This window comes from Haemorhous mexicanus, chromosome 2 (assembly GCF_027477595.1).
Source record: "Haemorhous mexicanus isolate bHaeMex1 chromosome 2, bHaeMex1.pri, whole genome shotgun sequence".
NCBI lineage: Eukaryota > Metazoa > Chordata > Aves > Passeriformes > Fringillidae > Haemorhous > Haemorhous mexicanus.
Genome location: NC_082342.1, coordinates 84,877,226 through 84,896,857, shown reverse-complemented (window position 1 = coordinate 84,896,857; position 19,632 = coordinate 84,877,226). Strand labels below are relative to the sequence as shown.

Below are 19,632 nucleotides of genomic sequence, written 5' to 3'. Positions count from 1 at the left end.
TACTGGACTTTCCCCCATGAGTAAGATTTAAATCCCTTGACATTTAGCTCAATTCCCTCTTTGCTTTACACCTGTGTAACAACATTTCCCTGAAGTCACAGACCTGTTATAAGAATGAACATGTCAATTTCTTAATTACACCCATGGAGCAATGACATCTTGAGAGTTTCTTTCTTTCTTTGTCACTGAACTTATCTTGAGATCACCTCAAGGTTACCAGTGCAGTAGCAGGGGCTGAATGGGGAAAAGTCCTGCACCCTTCAGGTCTCCGGAGTTCAAAGGGTGTTGGCTGAATTGGTGACTTCTAAATTGGTGACTTCTAAATCCATTTAGGTTTCAAGGTCCTGGGTTATTTGGTATATGTACTATTTCTTCAGATGACTCAGCCACCTGACATACTCAGTGTGACTGGAAGTGAAGATCCATTCAGGAGGACACACCTGGTGTTCTTTGGTCTTTTTTGCTCACCTAGCACTGACTAGTGCTTTTATAATGACCAATATGAGTTGTGCATCATTCAACTACCATTTGGGCCAGGGGTAGTTATTTGGGTATTTTTAGCAGTTGTATTTCTTAGGCTGGGGCTCCATTACTGCTTCTAAATGAAAATTAGGTTTGCACAGTAGATCTGCACTGCCATTTGAATTTTTTTTTCCTAAATTTTCAGCAGCTGCAGCTTTTTCTTACAGCAGTTATAAGAGGTAAAAACCCAAGTGGGTGGGTGTAATAATGCAAACAAAACCAAATAACTCAGAGCTGCAAAACTGAAATTCAGTAAGAGAGAGACAAAACCAAAATATGACCATATGGAAACTCTACAATGTTGAAAATGTTTGTTTCTTTAATTCTAAAAGGGAAAAGGCAAAGATTTGTTAAAAACTTGACGAAAACATAAAATAAGCAGCAAAGTAAATCACTGTAATAATTCTACATACACTTTATTCAAAAAGAACCCTTCCTGAAAATATTAGCACTTGAAAAACACATTGTTTGTGGAAAATTTTGCAAATACCATCAAGTTACTAAAATATACTGCTGCTCTTAGGTTGAAATACATAAACCCCATGGAATGGATTGAACCTATACATCTAAATTTATCTCTTAAATTAGTTTGATTATCATAGCACCCTGTAAGAGACTGTAAAATCCTACCAGCATAGGCAGATCCCCTGGCATTCTTTAAAAGTGGAGCTCTTTCACCCACAAATTTAACCAACCTTCTTGCCCCCTGACTTTCAGAAACTACAGCTACAAATGTCATCTGTATTAGCAATATAATGCACTGAATGACAGTTTGATCCTTTATCTGAGCTATTAGAACAAAGAATGAGTGGTTATTAAAATTATGACTGACTTTAGGGTCAGTAATACTTGACATTTATGTGAGACTTATTCTCTGAGAGCAGAAATAAACTCCATAGGCAAATGCCAAATACAAGCTCACCCTCCACTGGTCATGGCTAATGACCTGCCTGTCACACCAGAGGACAAAAGGTGGCTGTACAATGGAGCAGCCAGTCACCAGAGATTTCCCAGGAAGCTTCACACAGCACTGCTAGGCAGACTTGTGAGAAAGAGAGCTGATGTTACATTCCAGTACATATTAACAAGCTGTTGGGCCTAAAGTGCTGAATCCTGACTCCATTTGACAAACACATCTCCTGTTGAATTCAGCAGAAGCTCGGCAGGGGTCAGTCTGTGGCTCAAACAGGAGGGCCAGTCAGCAGGACAGCTATTTAAAAGTGATCACACTTAACTGCTTTGCTGTAGTCTTCCTCTTTTGCCTTCGTCATTTTGGAGTTCACAAGGTCATTTCACAATTTTATAGTGACAATCCATTTATCCATGAAACATTTGTAGACTGAGATGTCCTTTTGGGTACAAGGATTATGGTTACAATTGCAGAAGATTCGATGATTGCAAGCAAGTTAAGAGGAAGGAAGCAGGGAGAGGAACTCAAGCAATGGCAGTGATCCCTGTTTGTTTCTTTATTTGCTTACACTAAACTATTTCTATTACACACTGTAGAAAGAAAATTATTTCCAAATATTTCCATTCTGCAGTCTGCTTTTCTACAGCTGTAATTATCTAAGGACGTGGGCACAGTAACTTCTGTAAGGAGGGATAATACTCCCTGTCAGCTGGTATAGAGTCTAATTTTCTAGCTATACTGATTGATCCAATAAAGGATTCTACCTCTACAAACTTTGTCACAGGAAATTTACTGATGAGATTTAATGATTAGATTTTTGTCTAATAACCTTCAAGCCAAAAATCTCACATGTGATTTCTCAGCAGGAGAGGTAAAAAATAGACTTGACTCCCTTTCTTTTCATTTTCCTTCTGGGCTAAGACATGCTACTGATTGCTTTAGTTTTATCCTAGGGTCCCCCTTTGTGTTTCACCAAGGATGCCCTAGGATATCCAGATCCCACTGGAAAAGTTTTGCAGATCAGCCTCTCCTCTCTGCAACACTTCACCTCTAACAGCAGGCACCAATGCTCAGCTGGGACAAAAAGTCCATTTCACATCACATTTACCACAGTTCTGCCCCAGAGTTGTGACAGAGTAAATAAGTAATATGCATCAGCCACAATCAAAGACCAAAACAATAGCATGTTCAGGAAGTCAACAATAAAAACCTCCATGAGAGAATACAAATAGGAGTTAAAAGACAAATACTGACAGACCCCAGAGCCTCCACATTACTAGGGCAGTTGCCTGCTACAGTAGAGGTGATTAAGCTCTCTTCTCTAACCTGAAAGAGATTTGAAGGCCTCAAAGTCAACTACAAACAGAATCAGAAAGTATGGTGAGTGGAAAGAAAAATTTTAATAATCTACCCAAAAGAAAACTCTTGGATAGGCCACTGAAAACAGGAGCATGCAGTACTGAGTGTCTAGGAGGAAAGTATTTTGTTTGCCCATACTAAAAAGCAAACAAATCTCCAAGTCTATCCATGCCTCAGCCACACCCTGAAAGGCTGGTTGAGTTTTCTGCCTCCAGCCACCAGCAGCCAGCAGTGCAAAGCTCCTTTCCTGATGGCCACTGCCCTTTTCCATTGTTGCTCCCTCAGGTTCAGATGACCATCTATTTTTGGAGGAGAAGAGCTCCAGACCAAGAATTAAAATTCTTTGTAAAAGGCAGCTGGTTGTCATATGCCTCTAATACAAGACCTTTGTTCAAGCAACAAAACTTTTAAATCCCTCTTGCCTCACATGCTCTGTGTGTTGAAGAATCCCTAAATTTAAATTTAAAAATGAAAACATAACCATTACATAAAGAGTAATTAATGTATTCCACCCCTTTATCACAAAAATGTGTTTTCCAGGTGGTGAGGTTTTTTTCAGCTAATTTAATGTCCTATTAACAGTGTTCAAAGGAAGGAATAAAATGATAGTGAAAATGGGGAAATATCAGATTTAACACCAAAACTTTTAAATACAAAGATTTATAGTCTAAAGTTTTAAATAATTGTTCAAACTTATAAGAGACTGTTCAAAGCTGTAATTGAAAACTTCTGGAAATATTCATTATATGACCCATAACAATCATGGTAAGACTTGTAAAAGTTATTAGAGTTGTCAGCTTAGCACATAAAAGTCAAGACATTGTCACAGATCTATCTCTTCTGTGTATATCACTATTGGCAAATTGAATTTAGGAATTTATAGGAATGCACTAGGAATTTGATGATTTGTTTTACCTATCTCTAGAAATGTCACTCATTTAAGTGTCAGCAGCTACTAAAATGAAAATTATTAAGGAGAGAAAAAGCTGCAGAACAGCTGCAACTGTCACCTCCCTATATCTCTCTTTCAGACCTTCAGTTTGGAAGGTCTGGCTTTCATCCTGCCTTTCCTCATTGCTTTATACAAGGCTATGTTCAAACTGGGAAAATTAGAAATCATCTCTAAGTCAAACAGTGTCTGAAATCTGTCCACAAATCGGTTCTCATTCTCCAGCCTAAATTTCATGGCCCACAGAATAACAGTATCATTCTTGCACAAGTGATCAAAAGTTAGGAGGAGTTCATCCAGGAATGGATGGTGGTAAACTACATCAGCAGCCATAATGTAGTCAAAGTGGCAGGAAGACCTAGGAAAGTTCTTTTCCAGATCAATTCCCCAAGACAGCTCCTTAACACAAGGCTGGTGTTTGCATTTCTGCTTTGTATTTTGGAGAATGTTGTACTGAAGGTTTCCCAGTAGTTCTGGCAAATCTGTGGCAGTCACAAAGGCACCTGTGACACAGAGAAAACAAACACAATATTTGAATATACAGCTACACTTGAGTAAAAGCCCACTCACAAAAGCCACTGCAAAAGGAACTGTTTTTATCAGGTAACTCTCACTGAGGGCAATAAAAAAATGCAGTGTCTCCCAATAACTCTTAAATATTGTGCTTAAAATAAATATTTTCTTCCTTGTAGTTCTACTCTACAGATTGCCACCAAAATGCAACTAGTGGGGAGAAATCAGATACTTACTGTATTTTGATATCATCACATTGGTTAAAAGTACAGTGGCTGACTGATGATTGATGAATACCATTACTGAATCCAAGAAGTCAGCATGAGATATAAGCATTACCTCAGGTTCTTCCCTTCTCACACAAGAAGCTTTCTCAGACTACCAAAAGCTAAAGTTCTGTTAAAATGCAGAACCCACTGACCTGGATTATTCTTGGAGATGAATAGGGTGCCATGAGAGAAAACACAACAATGTCTGTAGCAGAGAGATCAAGTTGCTGAAGGGAAATACTGAAACACAAATGGATAGAATTGGATAGAAGGTGACCTAGCATCCAAGAGCTGTTTGGTCAAAGAAAGGGGATGCGCTGGTCTTACCTACATCTGGCTCAATCTATTTGCCACTGATACCCTGCAAAGCCACTAATTTTTTATTTTGATCCCCAGTTTAACATGGTTAATGACAACATATCTACTGGGACCTCCTTTATTGTATCAATACACTCCCAGAAAAAAAACCACCAAAGCATGTTTCCAAACAAGCCTTTTAGAAGCTACTATTTCTTGCTCTTGGAAACTTTCAAGCTACAGTCTCTTAGAAGAACCAAGCCACATCATTTGTCCTCCACAATTCATCTGAGAGGTGTTTCCAAGAGCTTAAGAGAAATGTCACATACTCACCCAGCAAACTGGCTACTATGGAGACCAAGCCAGTTCCAGCTCCAATTTCAATCACATTTTTGTCAACCAAATTGCATTGTTTAGAATGAGTTTCCAAATAATAACACAGAACAAGAGCCTGTAGGGGAGGAAATGTATGAACATACTGAACAAAATAATGAACTAAATCCCTTTATTAAATATGAATTGTCATTTAAAAGCATGCAAAAAAGTTGTCTGTTCAAATGAGCAATTTTCATTCAAGCACTGTCCCTAAAGGACCAGAGTTCACCATGATCTTTGGGCTCTATAGGTCACAAAACAAAGGCTACAAAAGGCCTCCATATAGGTCTGTGAATTATTACAGACAGAAGGAGCAACTACAATTAGATAATCTGTCACAACACATGACATGATTTGTAAAATTCCAGTCATCAATTCCTGCTTATAACTGGACTTACTTCTGGTTGAGATAAAATATGTCCTTCACAAAAACATCTTGATATAAAGACTGCTTCTGAGAGAAAATCCACAACAAGCCTCGTTAAGTTCTTCCAATATTCCGTTATTTCTGGGAATAATTAATTATTGTTAGGGTTCAAAAGGGACCATAGATTTACACCCTTTTCTTCTGGTCCAGTTTGTTTGCAGTTTCTATTTTCTTACCTTGTTAAGCTTAGCAAACTTTCATAGTAAATATAGCCAAAAATAACATTTACATGACTCCTTACACATGTATATATAAAGTGATTAACTGATCAGTTAATCTTAAAGTGATTAAAAATCTTCTTCAGCTTTTCTGCCCTATCTCAAAATGACCAGTGAGTTTTAGATCACTGGTTAAATAAAAATTGTTGATTTTATTTCTCTCATAAAGATAGTTTCCATATTTACTTCCATATTTTTCTCAGACTTTGATAGCTATAAAATCTCTATTGACAAATAAGATGATTGCTACATCCTCTCACAATACAGATGATCGTTTGGAAAGGCAATCATTAGCAGCCTTCTCTGGCACAGAAAAATTAGTTTTGCTTTAAACTAATTATGAATGAGAATGAAAGGAGCAGGGGGACTGCTGACCCAGTGTTAACATGCTAGAAAGTAAAACAAAGGGGGTTTTTTCTACCTCTTAATTCAGAGCACAGAAGAGAAGGTAATCTGAACTTACATATATAATTTAATCAACAGCACTGATATAGAAATCAGTCTGTGAGAATCAGGAATAATTAAAGTCAGGTTCCTAAAGTCTGGATCTGATATTTGACATTCTATTGACATTATATTTGACCTTATATTAGGATTTCCTCCACGTTACATTAATTCCTATAATTCCTTCCCTCAGGGTTTTGCCGTACTCTATTGTAGAAACTGGCTAGCATAATCAAACTTTCTGAAGGTTAAATCAGGGAAACTTTGAAATCTGCATTCCTTTCCATGAAACATGCAGAAACTTTTCTTTCCTTAAAGCTTCTGCACTCTCGAAAAATTTGGCTGACGTTTTTCAGAAGATTTCAAGTACGGCTGGATGGAAGTGGAAGGGAGAACATCAAGAGACAGAGATCGAAGGGTTGTCTTCCTTCCACAACAAAACTGCCTAAGCCCTTCCAGAAAAGAAAAATATTTGTTTTTCATTGAAGTCCATGGTTTTGTGTGAACAATTTTTAGTCAGCCAAATTTTCCACAAAGACATACACTGAGGTCATCAAAACATATAGTACAGATGACTGGTACAGGTCTCCTAAGACCAGGAATATCATTCGGACTTCAAAGCAGAAGAGTAGGACAACTATCCTCAGCTGAACTATGGTCATACTTCTAAAAAACAGTATGATCCTAGGAGGCTGAGCCAGTTGTTAAAGAAATGGAGCATCCTGGGTCTCTCCTTCAGGGACACAAATTTCATCATGTATCATGGCACCTCCCTGGAGATTTCTTTCAGTCTTAATTACTTCAAAACAGTAAGTTTGCTGCATTGTACATATTCAAAACCTGAAGAAGAGTACTTGTATGGTGAATGTGTTGATGGTTCTTATATCAAGAGCCAAGGACAATGGTTCTCTCCAACTAGATTTCCAGCTGTTAAAGAAACTGAAATCTCCAGCTGAGCATTTTCCCATGTCTGTGTATTAACAAGGTAAATTTGTTCTTACATGAGTAGGTTGAATAGCTTCTATGAGTGATAACACCTTGTGAGCTCGTATCACAGTTGTTTCTGCAACCTGGATCTGCCTGCTACACAGCCATCTGTATTTATAAAATGTACAGAAATGCAATCATCATAAAACTGCCATATTTCTTTCAAAATATGCTTGTAATTGGCTAATAGAATTAAAAGCTACTGGCAAGCAAGGAGGGGGCACAAGATCATACACTTTGGATGATTGGGACATGCACAAGAAATACCAAGTAAGCTTTGAGAAACATAAATCCACACAAAACCAGGTTAAATTCAGGTTTGGGATTTGCAAAACAGAGACAGAGAAGCACAGAATTATTTCCTTGGGTTTATAACACATAAAAAGTCTATTTATTATACAAAACAAATCTTAAAGTGCTAGATAGTTCCAAAAATGAAAAATAGCTGTACTACAAAAATATTGTACCGATGGCCAGACGACTGCCCCATAACAATCAGTGGCTTCTGTAATTCTTATCTCATGGCCAGCAAAGTGAAAGCCTTCCCAGGTCTTATAAGCTATATGGTCAGGAAAGAAACGCCTCTCCATGATTTCTGCAACTATCTGTTCATCTTCTCTTTCCCCTGGAAGCAAAAGTATAAAAGGTGAAAGAGGCTGAGCGGACTGATAATACAATTATCAATTCATATTGAAAAGCTGATTTGGAAGCAAGAATATAACTTACATCTGTGAATAAAATACATTTTACCATTAATGTTTAGCATGGTACACAGCTATTCTCCTGAATTCTAATTGAAATTTTCAGTGTGACTAAATAACTTCTTTCATGTCTCACTGAAGCAGCCAAGTTCATAAAAAGTAAAGAAGGGGAATGTTAGCATACATTGTTTTCTATTTCAGAAACCCAAAGGAAATTTTAAAATTTCTTTTTCCCTTCAAGAACAGCTGCCCTAGTAAAGACACCCACAGCCTTATGCACCTGGATTTTTCATTATTCTCCGTATCCTTTTACTTACTGTTCACTTTCCCCATATTCTGGTTCTTTCTGACAGTAAACAAAAGGAGCCAGAATATTGTTTATAAGTCTGTCACAAAACTTGTGAAACAGATCCTAGCAACACAAATTATGACAGACAGGAGTGAAAGCACTTGTGTTGTCAGGAAAGCTTATCCACCCACCCCAACAGAGCTGTGTCAGAGGGATTCTTTCCAGTTGGCTTGATATCCTGAATGCCATCCCTGTTGCTAAGCAAAGCCTATTTATGATAGCTAACAAAATCCTGGATAACTGTTCTAACAGGAGAGGATTCATTCCTTTTTAGCAGAATACCAAGCTAGTTTCAGTTTTGCCATCATCACACAAAACTGCACCACAATGTCAGAAAACAATATGTAAGTGAAACTGTCTAGAGCATTTTCTAAGCAAAGCCTAGATTCATTCCAAGTTTTCACGGGAATTTTGCTTTCACAGACAACTATGGTCTGTTGGCAAACCAGTGAAAGAAAAACATGTTTACAAGCTACACCTTCTAGAAAGCATGTTAGAGATTTAGATAACTCAGTTACCACCTTGTCCAAAGCAGAGTTTCTGTATCAAGCCTGAAGCTCCCATCAAAATCACAGATATTAATTTTGGGATCTGCTGGGTCTGGAAATGAAACCATTTATGCTTTCATCAACATAAAAGACTTTGCTCAACTGAAGATTCTTCACATTTTCTTCCCCCTTGAATCACTGCATTCACAGGACATAAAGACCCCAAGTGTTGTCATTTATATTGTCCTATGCCCCAGTATTTTTATTATGATAACTTATAGACAAAGTCACTCTTCCTTCCTTGTTCCAAGGAACAAAAGCAGGGGTGAACAAAGAAAAACATTATACCACACAAAAAGACATCAAGAAGCTGCTCAAACTTATTAGCCAGTGCTTTAAGCTTGTAAATTAAAATATCAGCATCACAGGAAAGTAGAGAATAGCAGCAAATGAGGAAGAAAAAAAAATTGGATTTGTTATGTTGATTCTAAGACACAAAAACCATAAAAACAGACTAACCAACCACAGTACTTGTGGAATCTATTGCAGGGGGGAAGAACCCTAATCACAGGATACAACAAAATTAAAAATAATATCATGCATATACTACTAGGAAAAAAAGTTTTCACAAATTTTATTAATATAAAAATAAAAGGCCCAACATTGAAACTGTGGTCTTTTAAGATGTTGGGAAACAAGCAGTATGTGTCAGCCTCTTCAAGCCTCTGATGTTAACCGGGGAGAAAACACATGCATCACTGTGCCTGTAATCAGGGAGATCTTGAAAAACATGAGCTAAGTGCCAGGGAAATGCTACTTCAGGGCAAAATTAATCTTTCTCTTATGAAAGAAATAATAAAAAGCTGTCTTATTACACATATCATAAGTGTATTTAATAGATCATCCTGTTTCCAAGCATACCAGATATAGACTGCTTTTAATCTTCTCCGATTGCTTAGAGCAGACTGATCTTGTTCTGTGATCATTACAGACTGTGGAAGTAAAAGCTATTCTTTCTATTACCTTTCAATTACAACCATTTTTCTGGATTTTCCTCCCTTGACATCTGTTTTGGATCCAATTTTGTTGAGAAGCTGGTAACTTATTAGGTCTTAACTTATAAAGCTCCTGCAAGAAGATCTATAAAACTTTAGCAGTATTACAGCTGCCCCTCTAGCACTCAATAAACATTTCCCACCTATTCCCTGCAGGATCAGCAAACTTTCTACTCCAGGTTTGCATAGCACCTACACTAACAGAGTTTGTAACCACTCTCTTCCTCAGCACTGTCTGTACTCTGAAAGAAGAATCCCAAATCTACTGATCAATAACACCTCTTGAATTTTTGCCCATCTTATCCTTTTGGTAAACTTCCAGGTGGCTTATCTGGAGAAGTTTATGTGGGGTTTTTTTTTTTTTTTTCCCTTTAAGAAAACACTACTATTTTGAAGAATCAAAAATAATATCTGTTTCATCAGAGCTACCATATGTTAGACAAGGCCCAAAGGAGAAACTTTATCAGAACCAGGACATTAATGATCCTAACAAAAAGAGTGCTGACAAATAAGGAGTGCAGAATTTTAGTCAGATTCACTTATTTTGTACAGGTTTCCCTTTGAACAGCAAGAAACACTCCTCTGCTGCTTCTTATCTTTCAGAACAACTTCTTGTGGGAGTGCACAAAAGGAAATAAGTTATTTCTTCTGTAACTGCCCTCAAAGCACTGAGAACAGAAAAATAAAGAACTAGTGGGAAATGTTTTAAGTGACCCAAAAACAGTTGTAACAGTAAGTAAAATCCTAATGAGGTGAACTTTTTCAATACCTGAAAACATTAAGGAAATTCTGCTGGTACTTTGATCAAACTAGTTCCTTGATAGCAGGTGTAAAAAGCTGAAAGGGAGTTATTCTCCTGGAAGTGTTTACCTCTGTGTAAGTGAATATTCTCTTGTTCAGAAAAAAAAAAAGCCCTGAACTTATGAGTCAATGAATGGACTCTAATGACATTTTAAAGAAAAAGAGATTACCCATCAGTAGAATAGGTTAGGATAAGAGAAGAGGAGGCTTGACTGACCTGGCTATCAATTCTTGTAAGAATGGAAGGGCATAATGGGCATTTCCAGCAATACTACTGGAGCACAGATACTGAACCATCACAACTGAAAAGTCTGCCAGGATTGGCTCCTCCCTTCTCCACAGAGCCAGAAGAAGACAAACACCCAGGCTGTGTTTGACAAGATGGGTTTGCTCTCACCCCTCCTCTTTGATGTGAAGAAGTGTGCAAGTGGTATACACACAGAACTATTTTCTTCAGCCTATTCATGTTTGCATGAGCAAACACAGAAGCCACTGGAGTTTCTAGTGCCAGAACCTTATTTACAGAAATATGAGGCATTTTGATCCAGTCAAGGTAACATATAGAAATTGAGATCATTTTTCTTAGTGAAACATAGTGAACTCCTTTGTTTTGAACTTGTGTACAAAAAGTTACCTCTACAGGTGCCCCAAATCCTTCAAGAATACCTTCAAGTCTCTTAAGAGTTTTTGCCTAAGAGGTTAATTACTTACAGTGTCCTTGGGAATATTTTAGATAAAGCATTGCTTATTGTGTAAGTCTAATGCCTTTGGAGCATGTTCCATGAGCTCCCTTGATTTTACACTAATATCAGGACTGAGGGAAAACCTCATGTACTTTTGACACATTTTGCACTGAATCAACGACTTCAAATACCTAAACATCATTCTCAAAGGCAAAGCAACTGAAATGCAAAGTTTTCCAAAGAGATGTACTAATCATGTGGAAAACTGGAGTTGTGAAGCCAGTGGCAGGTTAGTTACAGAAATGTGTGTCAAGCTGCAAAATCCTGTGTAGGGAACCAGAGAATTTTGCTGACACATTGACACATCATGCTAAACAAATGCTAAAATGCTATGTGTTAGAACAAAAACCTAAGAGAATTATGTGAGTTCTGCTAAGAGAAAACTGGAGAAGCCCTTTAAGTAGGGAAGGGAAGATAGAAAGAAAATAACAGGAAATAGACCAGGTTAGAATGGAAAAAATTGCAAACTGCAGCATCTTTTTTCTATAAAATTAAGGCAATCTTTATGTGCACAATTTTGCTTAGAATTAGTAGAAATATTACCTTAGAAACAAGCTACATGATCAGCTATTTACACCATTTGTCACATAAAATCTAGATACCTGAACTAAGACATAACTAAAAAAGTAAAAGGACCCTTCCACCACGAAAGATGTGAAGAATATACTAGCATTCAATATCTCCATTTTCAGACCTCATTCACAAAAAACACATAGAGTAACAAAACATACTCCAAGTATTTGCTAGTGGATTAGAAGAAGCATTCATTCAGAAAAAAGTATTTTCACCCATTGATTCATGGGAACAGCCTACAGGAAAGAAAAAAACATATTAGTCTCTTTTGAGTGTTGGCCTGACTCTGCTTAATCTCAGGAGGTCACATGGTGTCACAGCCCAATGTCATAAGGAAATAAGATCCAGTCATCTGCTTCTCGCCTGCTTTGATGGATTTTCTCCAGCTGGCAAAAGGAATGAATCCAAGTCTTCTGCATGAACTTGCCCTGACAAAGTTCAACCCTACAGCAACATATTCTCCCATCTTCAGAAGGAGTATGTTCTCACCTGTAGAGTTTAGATTTAAAGTTTACCATTTAGACTTGTCCTTACAAATATTTAATACCGTGCATCAATAGCTGTGAAGATGATTCCTCTATGACTAACCAGCAATTGGCTCTGGAAAGGAGGACTACCTGTGCTGATATTACTGATTGAGTGACCCTAGAGAGTTTCCAAGACATTCCAAGAATTCATAATATCCAGGACCATTCACATCACCCCCCACTCTGGACACACAGGAGTGGAGTCACCCAAACTAAATATCTAAGATGTATTTTATTTATATAATGTGGAAATAATATGCATAATAGATATAGTTTATATTTTAAAAATATATTGTCACTATCTATATATCCCAACGTCAAGAGGATACCTGCAAAAAGATCAGGAAGGGAACAAACCTGCAACTAGTTCTGTGACTGTAAGAGATGACTGGAGAAGAGTTACATTACTTCCCTGATAGAAATTATCCAAAGGTATCCCAATAAATCCACATGGGTATTTCCAATGGCTCAGACCAAATTTATCCTAAAATTACATACGGGTCACAATAGTAAGGGACTCTGGAGTGTCAGAATTTTTACTGAGCTAGTACATGTCAGGGTCAGAGCCCTAGTCCTACAAGCACTACAGATGGCTCTGTGGAAACATACACAATCCTGAATCACAACATAGTCCCTAAATTTCAGGCAGGATCACTTTAGTGTTTTTATTTCCTTCCACTTATTTCTATTTTATTCCATTTCAGCCTAAGGGCTCTCAGAGGAAAGCGTTAGGAGGCAAAGCTAATTGTGCTCTTGACTTCACAGAAGTCAGATGTAACCTACACCTTTCTAAGAATATAAAGAAAAGTACCTTTCCAGTATGTCTAAAGTGCACAGTTAATTTTTCCTTACTTCATCCCTACCTACAAAAAGGGATGTCATCACATAAGTGTAGGCATTCCACTACACTCATTTCAAACTCTGTCTGCTGAAGTGATGGCCATGGAGGCATGTATTGCATTGATCAATCTGAGATATCATGTGAGGATAACAAAATGCTTGAAACTTGATGCTTTGAAATGCACATATACAAAACTGCAACCCACAGGCAGACTCTTCTCAGCCAGGAGACAAGATGCACTTAGCCCAGACCATGAGGGCACAGGAACAAGAGAAGGGTTTGCTCATAGTATCCAGTCAATGTATTCACCCAGGTTTGAGAGGCGTGTTTTCAGTTTCAAATTTAAAACACTGATATCCCAGCCCTAGCCAAGTCAAAGGTCATCTAAAAACCATTAAATGGCTGAAAATAGAAGTACTGTAGTCATTTTATTCCATGAACACATAATGAATTCAAGTTTGCCAAGTACTTCCCTTGTTACTTCATCATGTTTGTCTGTCATTGAAAACATCTCCAAGTCTAGGCTCAGAAGCTACTTACTTTCTAAAAATAACTAAATTATGTCCCTTTGACTGCAAAGCAGACACTGTTCTTAAATTAGATGGTCTAATATACATTATAAAAGGCAGCTAACTTCCTGACAGATAGGAAGAGTCCTAAAAAAAATGCTGTCAGTATTCAGCTATCAGTAATCCTTGATTTCTAAAATATTCCTTTGCATAAAGGACCTGAACACCAACCCATGCAGTCATACCACTTTTCTTATGTGGAAGCTGAGATATATTATTTATTGTCAAAATACAGGTACTGCAAAGACTAAAGTGAAAATAGGAAAGACGTGCACATCACTGAGAGGGAAGAATAAGTTGCTGACTTCCCTACAAAGGTAATGTATGCTTTGATTATTTGAGTGTTGCCTCCAACTTCTGTTCTATCCATGCACAAGAGTTCACTTGAGTTTAGAAATGGCTTAAGCAAAAACAGTGTGTCTACTTATTGAGGGGAGAGAAAGACAACAGGGAAGTTTTAAATTAATAAGATGAACCAGCAGGAAACCAGGATTGCAAGAATCACACTAGAAGGATAAGAAGAAAGGAAAAGTCCAACTACAAATCAGGCACTCAGTTGTGAAGAGGCAAACTTGGGGTCCATCCTCAGGTCTCAGGATGTTCTTCACATTTTACCACAAAGCCTTTGAAGTTAGTGAAAAAGCATCAGTACAGAAGAGAATGAGAGAGATGAGAAGTATCTCTAGAAGTAACCCAGGAAATATGAACAAGGTGCTACAGCACTACTTCCTCCCAGCTGAATTATCTTAAATTGTAAGTTACAGGGTTAGGATGCTTTTCACTCGGCTCCATTCCAAGTATGTCCCAATTTAGGCGCCGCTCTGGACTCCACCAAGATGCTTGAAATGATGGTCAAAATTGTCATCAATTAGGACATCTGTCAGGCAGGGCAAGTAGAAGGAGCCTGTCCCTTCTAAAATGTCAGGATTTACGAGAAGGTTACTAGGTCAGCATTTTCTCAGGTATTCATGGATTGAAAACTGAGCCATGGCCAAGTGAAGTGAGACGATGGACTGTCAAGGACAAGTACACCTTGCAAACTTGTTCTTCTCCTTTTGTCTCAGAGATAAAATTATTCTGGGGTGAATTTACATAATGCAACTAGGGTAAAGTAATTCAGTTTCCCAAGAAATTAAGACAGGAGTGGTAGCATCTGGTCTCAGAAACATTTAGCCAAGGAGAGTTAAAGCTAATAGGAGAAATTATGTGAGGAAAGAGAGACATCTAACAATGCAGATGTGGAGAACTGATTGTTTAAAGCCACAAAAGGAATGATCAGACTGGGTGAGGACTGACCTGTGAACTGAGAACCGGTAGTAATGGGAATCATGAGCAAAAACAAGGAGTTTTAAACTGGAGAATGTGTGACAAGTAAATTAATAAGCAAAGGGGAAAGCACCAAATATAAAAAGCTGAGACTGTGAGGGTGGTCCAATACTGGAAGAGGTTGCCCAGAGAAATTATGGATGCTCCATCCCTAGGAGTGTTCAAGGCCAGGTTGGATGGGGCCTTGAGCAACCTGGTCTAGTGGAAAGTGTCCCTGACCTTGGCAGGGGGTTTACAACCAGATGGTCTTTAAAGCTCTTTCCAACCCAAACCATTTTGTGAGTCTATGATCCTATAACTGAAACTTGCAAAGAGACTGAACTAGAATAAGAACCCTGAGAAACAGATATTGGGACTGGGTAGGTGAAATAATGAGATAGGAATGGGGAAGGCAGTAGAGAAAAAGGATGAGAACAAGGAAGGCACAGGCTCAAATTAATCCAGCAGGTAAATCTCCATGCATCAGGTTCAGCACCCTTCCACCTCCAGAACCTGGCACGGAATTTAAGATGGCAAAGTCTGTAAAGATATCCAATTCCTGTCTCCTCATTGTCTTAGAATAATGTTTATAGACATGGAAGAGAACTACCTGGCTCTACAAAGACCATAACTCAGCTGAGATATTACACAAAAATATTATGAAAAATAAAATAACTATTCAAATGTCCACCTTTTGCACTCAGCTGTAGAACATAACTAGATCCCATTGCAAAACATATGCATTTGTCTTAATACCTTGTCTACTCCTGGGAACCACTAAAAAGGGGACTATTTATGAAGCTTTAGAATCCTCAGAGATGTCCAGCCATGAAAGTGCTTCAGAGAAAACACTGCCAACAGCCCCTGAAGGTATTTGAAGGTAGGGTCTGAGGATGTCCATGCAGAAATCAGGCTTGTAACAATCAATTCTCCTAACTGACAGCCTGTAAACAAACCTGTCTGAAAAGCTTGATCATAGTCAAGCATCATTCCTTGGAACCAGACACAGACAAGTAACTGGAGGATGATGTCAGGCACCAGCAGGAAGCTGCCAGGACAAGAGTATGAAGGTATAACACACTTGAAATACCTCGTGCATTGCTAGCATACTACAACAGTGCTATCTGTTGCATTTTCTGTACAAATGCCATCAACACAGTTCTTCAGAAAATTATTAATTAGAAGATAGCTCATTGTCAGCAAGACACTTTGTTTCTCATACTTATATTCTCAAGCGCAACAAAGAAACATAGTGAAATAAGAAACATTTTACCATCTTGTCTTTTGAATTCTCTGACCCCTTGATTTTGTAGATGATGATGCTGTGATGATGTCAGATCCATACTATGCCACAAACCCTAAGACAGAGAAACACAAGTCTGTCTCAATTAAATTACTTTATTTCTTCTTTCACACATAAGCTTCATTTAAAAAAAAAATTACATGTATTATGCTACAATTTACTTCTATTGATAGTAAAGACATGAAGACACAAGTATCAATATTCAAGGCATAAAAGTACAAGACACAGCAAACTAGTTCAACTGTTATATTCTCACAAAGGAAAAAGAACAGATTAAAAAAAAAAAAAACCAAAGTTTTGATTAATGTTTAAATCTATTTTATGAAATTTTAAAGTTAGAATCAAAATCAGGTTTGGTAGGCTTATAAAGGATTGAAAGGAAAAGTAGAATCAAATTCTTGAGAGAGAAGAAAAATTGCAACAATATGATCTAATCTTGTTTAAATAATTAACTGGTTTGGAAGGGAAGGAAACAATCTAACAGTAAAAGCTGGGCGTGAGAATAAGGGAGCAGGATCTACAAATAACATGCTGAACAGAAAGAATACATGCCTATATGAACAGGAGCATGCAGGAGAAAAAACTAGTAGGAAAAGTGGGACAGAGAACAATACCATTATCAGCTGTCTGCAGACAACAAATAGTCTCCAATTCTTGATATTTTACAATCAGAAAGAACACTGAGTTCACAGGAAAAAAAAAACCAAAACAAAACAACAACCTAAAAAAAACCCACCCCAAAACAAAAAAAACCACATAGTGCTTTGATTATTTTTGATACTTTGATATGATTTTTAAATGTCCACTCTTACATGGAAATTTGACTGATTTTTGCCAGGATGGTTACAGGTAGCATATAGTTAATAATCTACAGATGTCTAAACACTCAATAGGGATGCAATTAAATAAGGCAATGACTAAAAGAGTATCTCATCATAGTGGGGCCAAACAATAAAAAGAAAAATGAAAAAAAAAAGAAAGGACAATCAAAATAAGAATATATTCTGAATATCAAATCATCCTCACAGTGCAAAGTCTTAGGTAGGTTTTTCTCTCAAAACTTCAGGATCAAGAGGACAGTATGGAACAGCCCTCTCCTGTTTGAGAGGATGTACCTTACTCTCTTGACTTCATATCACAAAAGGCACACAGGTTTAATGTTTAACTTTACTACTACAATACCAACAGCCATTATCTTGTTTGAAGGAGAAAATAACTTAGGGGCTTTCTACACATCACCATAGCACACAGAACAAAAATATTGCCATTATATTTATGTCTATACATGAACTTAGCAATAGCAATGTTAGACAGTAAACAGAAAAGAGACTCAGTGAGATTCAAAGTCTTTGTATGCATCTTCTGAATAACAAGTGGCATAAGAAACTACAGGGATATTAAACAGAAAATGTTACATTCATCAGCTTGTTGTCTATATCAGAAGTATTAAAAATGGCAGATTGTCTTCCCATTAGAAGACAAAATAAAAGGTAAAATCACCCTACAGGACAAAGCCTTTGTATTTTGTGGTCCTCTACATTTTTTATGTCATTCTAAAAATATCCTGAGGTGCACTGAACACAGCAACCTAAAATAGTCCAACATGGGCATTCAGGAGTGCTACAAGCAACTAAACAGTGCCAAACAGCTCAGTTACTCTGTTTAAAGCAAATTATATAAATTAATTTAGCATAGAAGACAGAGACAAGGGAAACACCACTGGCATCCACCGCATTTTGGTCAACATTACCTGAACCTCTCACAGATTTCCAAAGATGGTGCTCCAACAGCGAAGTCCTTATCTTGCCGGTGGCTTCCCCCCCGACAGCCGCAGGCAAAGGCGTGTTCCGAAGCCAGTGTCACACAGTGCCAACATCCCCACACCGGGAGCAATCACAAATCCCGACAGCTGCAGCCCGAGCACAAAGAGGGCACCACGCAGCCCTTACTTAAGGGAGCAATTTTGTAACAGCAAGAGACACCCCCCACTCAAGGGAGCTCTAACCACAAAGTAACCAACTCGGTAGCACTGTTTACAAAATAAATAGTGGCAGGGTGTTAGCAACTCCTCACTGTTACTAAAAAGTAACTGAAGAACACAAAGTCATTCTTCAGAGCCACAAGGGTCTTCAAGGAGAAAAATTTGCCAAGGGGAAGGGGTGCTTTTGCAGCTGTGGTATAGGAGTTCATGCTCCCGTTGGAATGCAGAACTGTAACAAGGTACAGAATCCCCAGAATCCTAACCTCACGACACTGCTGTCACCCTGCATAAACACAAACATAGCACTGCTCCATATCCAAGATGTCCATTCACTCAACAGATCACAAACACTGTCGTGGGGCCAAACACAGGTATCTAAGACTTCTTGCAATCAATTCAGGACAGGAGCCGTCTCTCACTTTATACATTTTTCAGAAAAATTAGACTTCAACCTCAACTGGGTTTTCTAGGTGCTGCCAAAAAATAATAAATTATTGTACCAAAACACTAAACAAGCCCTACAAAGAAGTGAGAGTCTCTGTACCATAGTTAGCAGAAGAAATTAAAGGGAGCTCTTCTACTTTTATAAAAAACTCACCAGGACCTGATACACACTTTTAAAGTAAAATTCAGTAATGCTAATGAGTGATTTATAAAATAGTGCTGTAAACTGGCTGGACAGACTGAGAATTTGTTTAAAATGTTACAATATTTTCTAAAAGTAGTATTAAAAGGGATGATTTTCACCCAGTATAAACTGTACATGAAGTATTAGACTCTCTGCAATTGGAAGGGACAAATCCCACCCAGTTCACCTCAGCTCCTCGCCCATTTAGGGGAGGATTAATGTCTCATACAAAACTTTAACATATGGATTTCAAGTGATGAAACAATGAGAAATGCAGTAGAAATATCAAATGAGAACACACACACACACACACACACACACACACACAAAAAGCAAAGACTAAAATGTAACGTAAGAACACAAGTAAGACGGGTAGAATCCTGGGCTTTTCCTCCTTAACACCCAGGAGCTGCAAATAATTTTACATTCAGAGAAGAGAGGCATGTGAGAAGTCTGAGCTTCACATCACCCCACACAAATTAATTCAATGTGAGTGCT

The 19,632-nt window shown here is 37.9% G+C and overlaps 1 protein-coding gene across 2 annotated transcripts; it reads right to left on the bottom strand.

The window, feature by feature from the left end:
• Positions 1 to 913: 913 nt before the first annotated feature.
• LOC132323746 (protein-lysine methyltransferase METTL21E-like) lies at positions 914 to 18,475 on the bottom strand. 2 transcript variants are annotated; one of them, XM_059839314.1, is made up of 6 exons: positions 18,276 to 18,475; positions 16,496 to 16,580; positions 8,842 to 8,920; positions 7,738 to 7,895; positions 5,153 to 5,270; positions 914 to 4,243 (listed from the first exon to the last, which is right to left on the bottom strand). In XM_059839314.1, exons 2-6 carry the CDS (start codon positions 16,496 to 16,498, stop codon positions 3,819 to 3,821), a joined length of 783 nt encoding a protein of 260 aa, XP_059695297.1. In that variant the 5' UTR covers positions 16,499 to 16,580; positions 18,276 to 18,475; the 3' UTR covers positions 914 to 3,818. The 2 variants fall into 2 exon arrangements, with proteins under 2 accessions (XP_059695297.1, XP_059695298.1); XM_059839315.1 differs by lacking the exon at positions 8,842 to 8,920 and having other exon boundaries at positions 18,276 to 18,471.
• Positions 18,476 to 19,632: the final 1,157 nt, after the last annotated feature.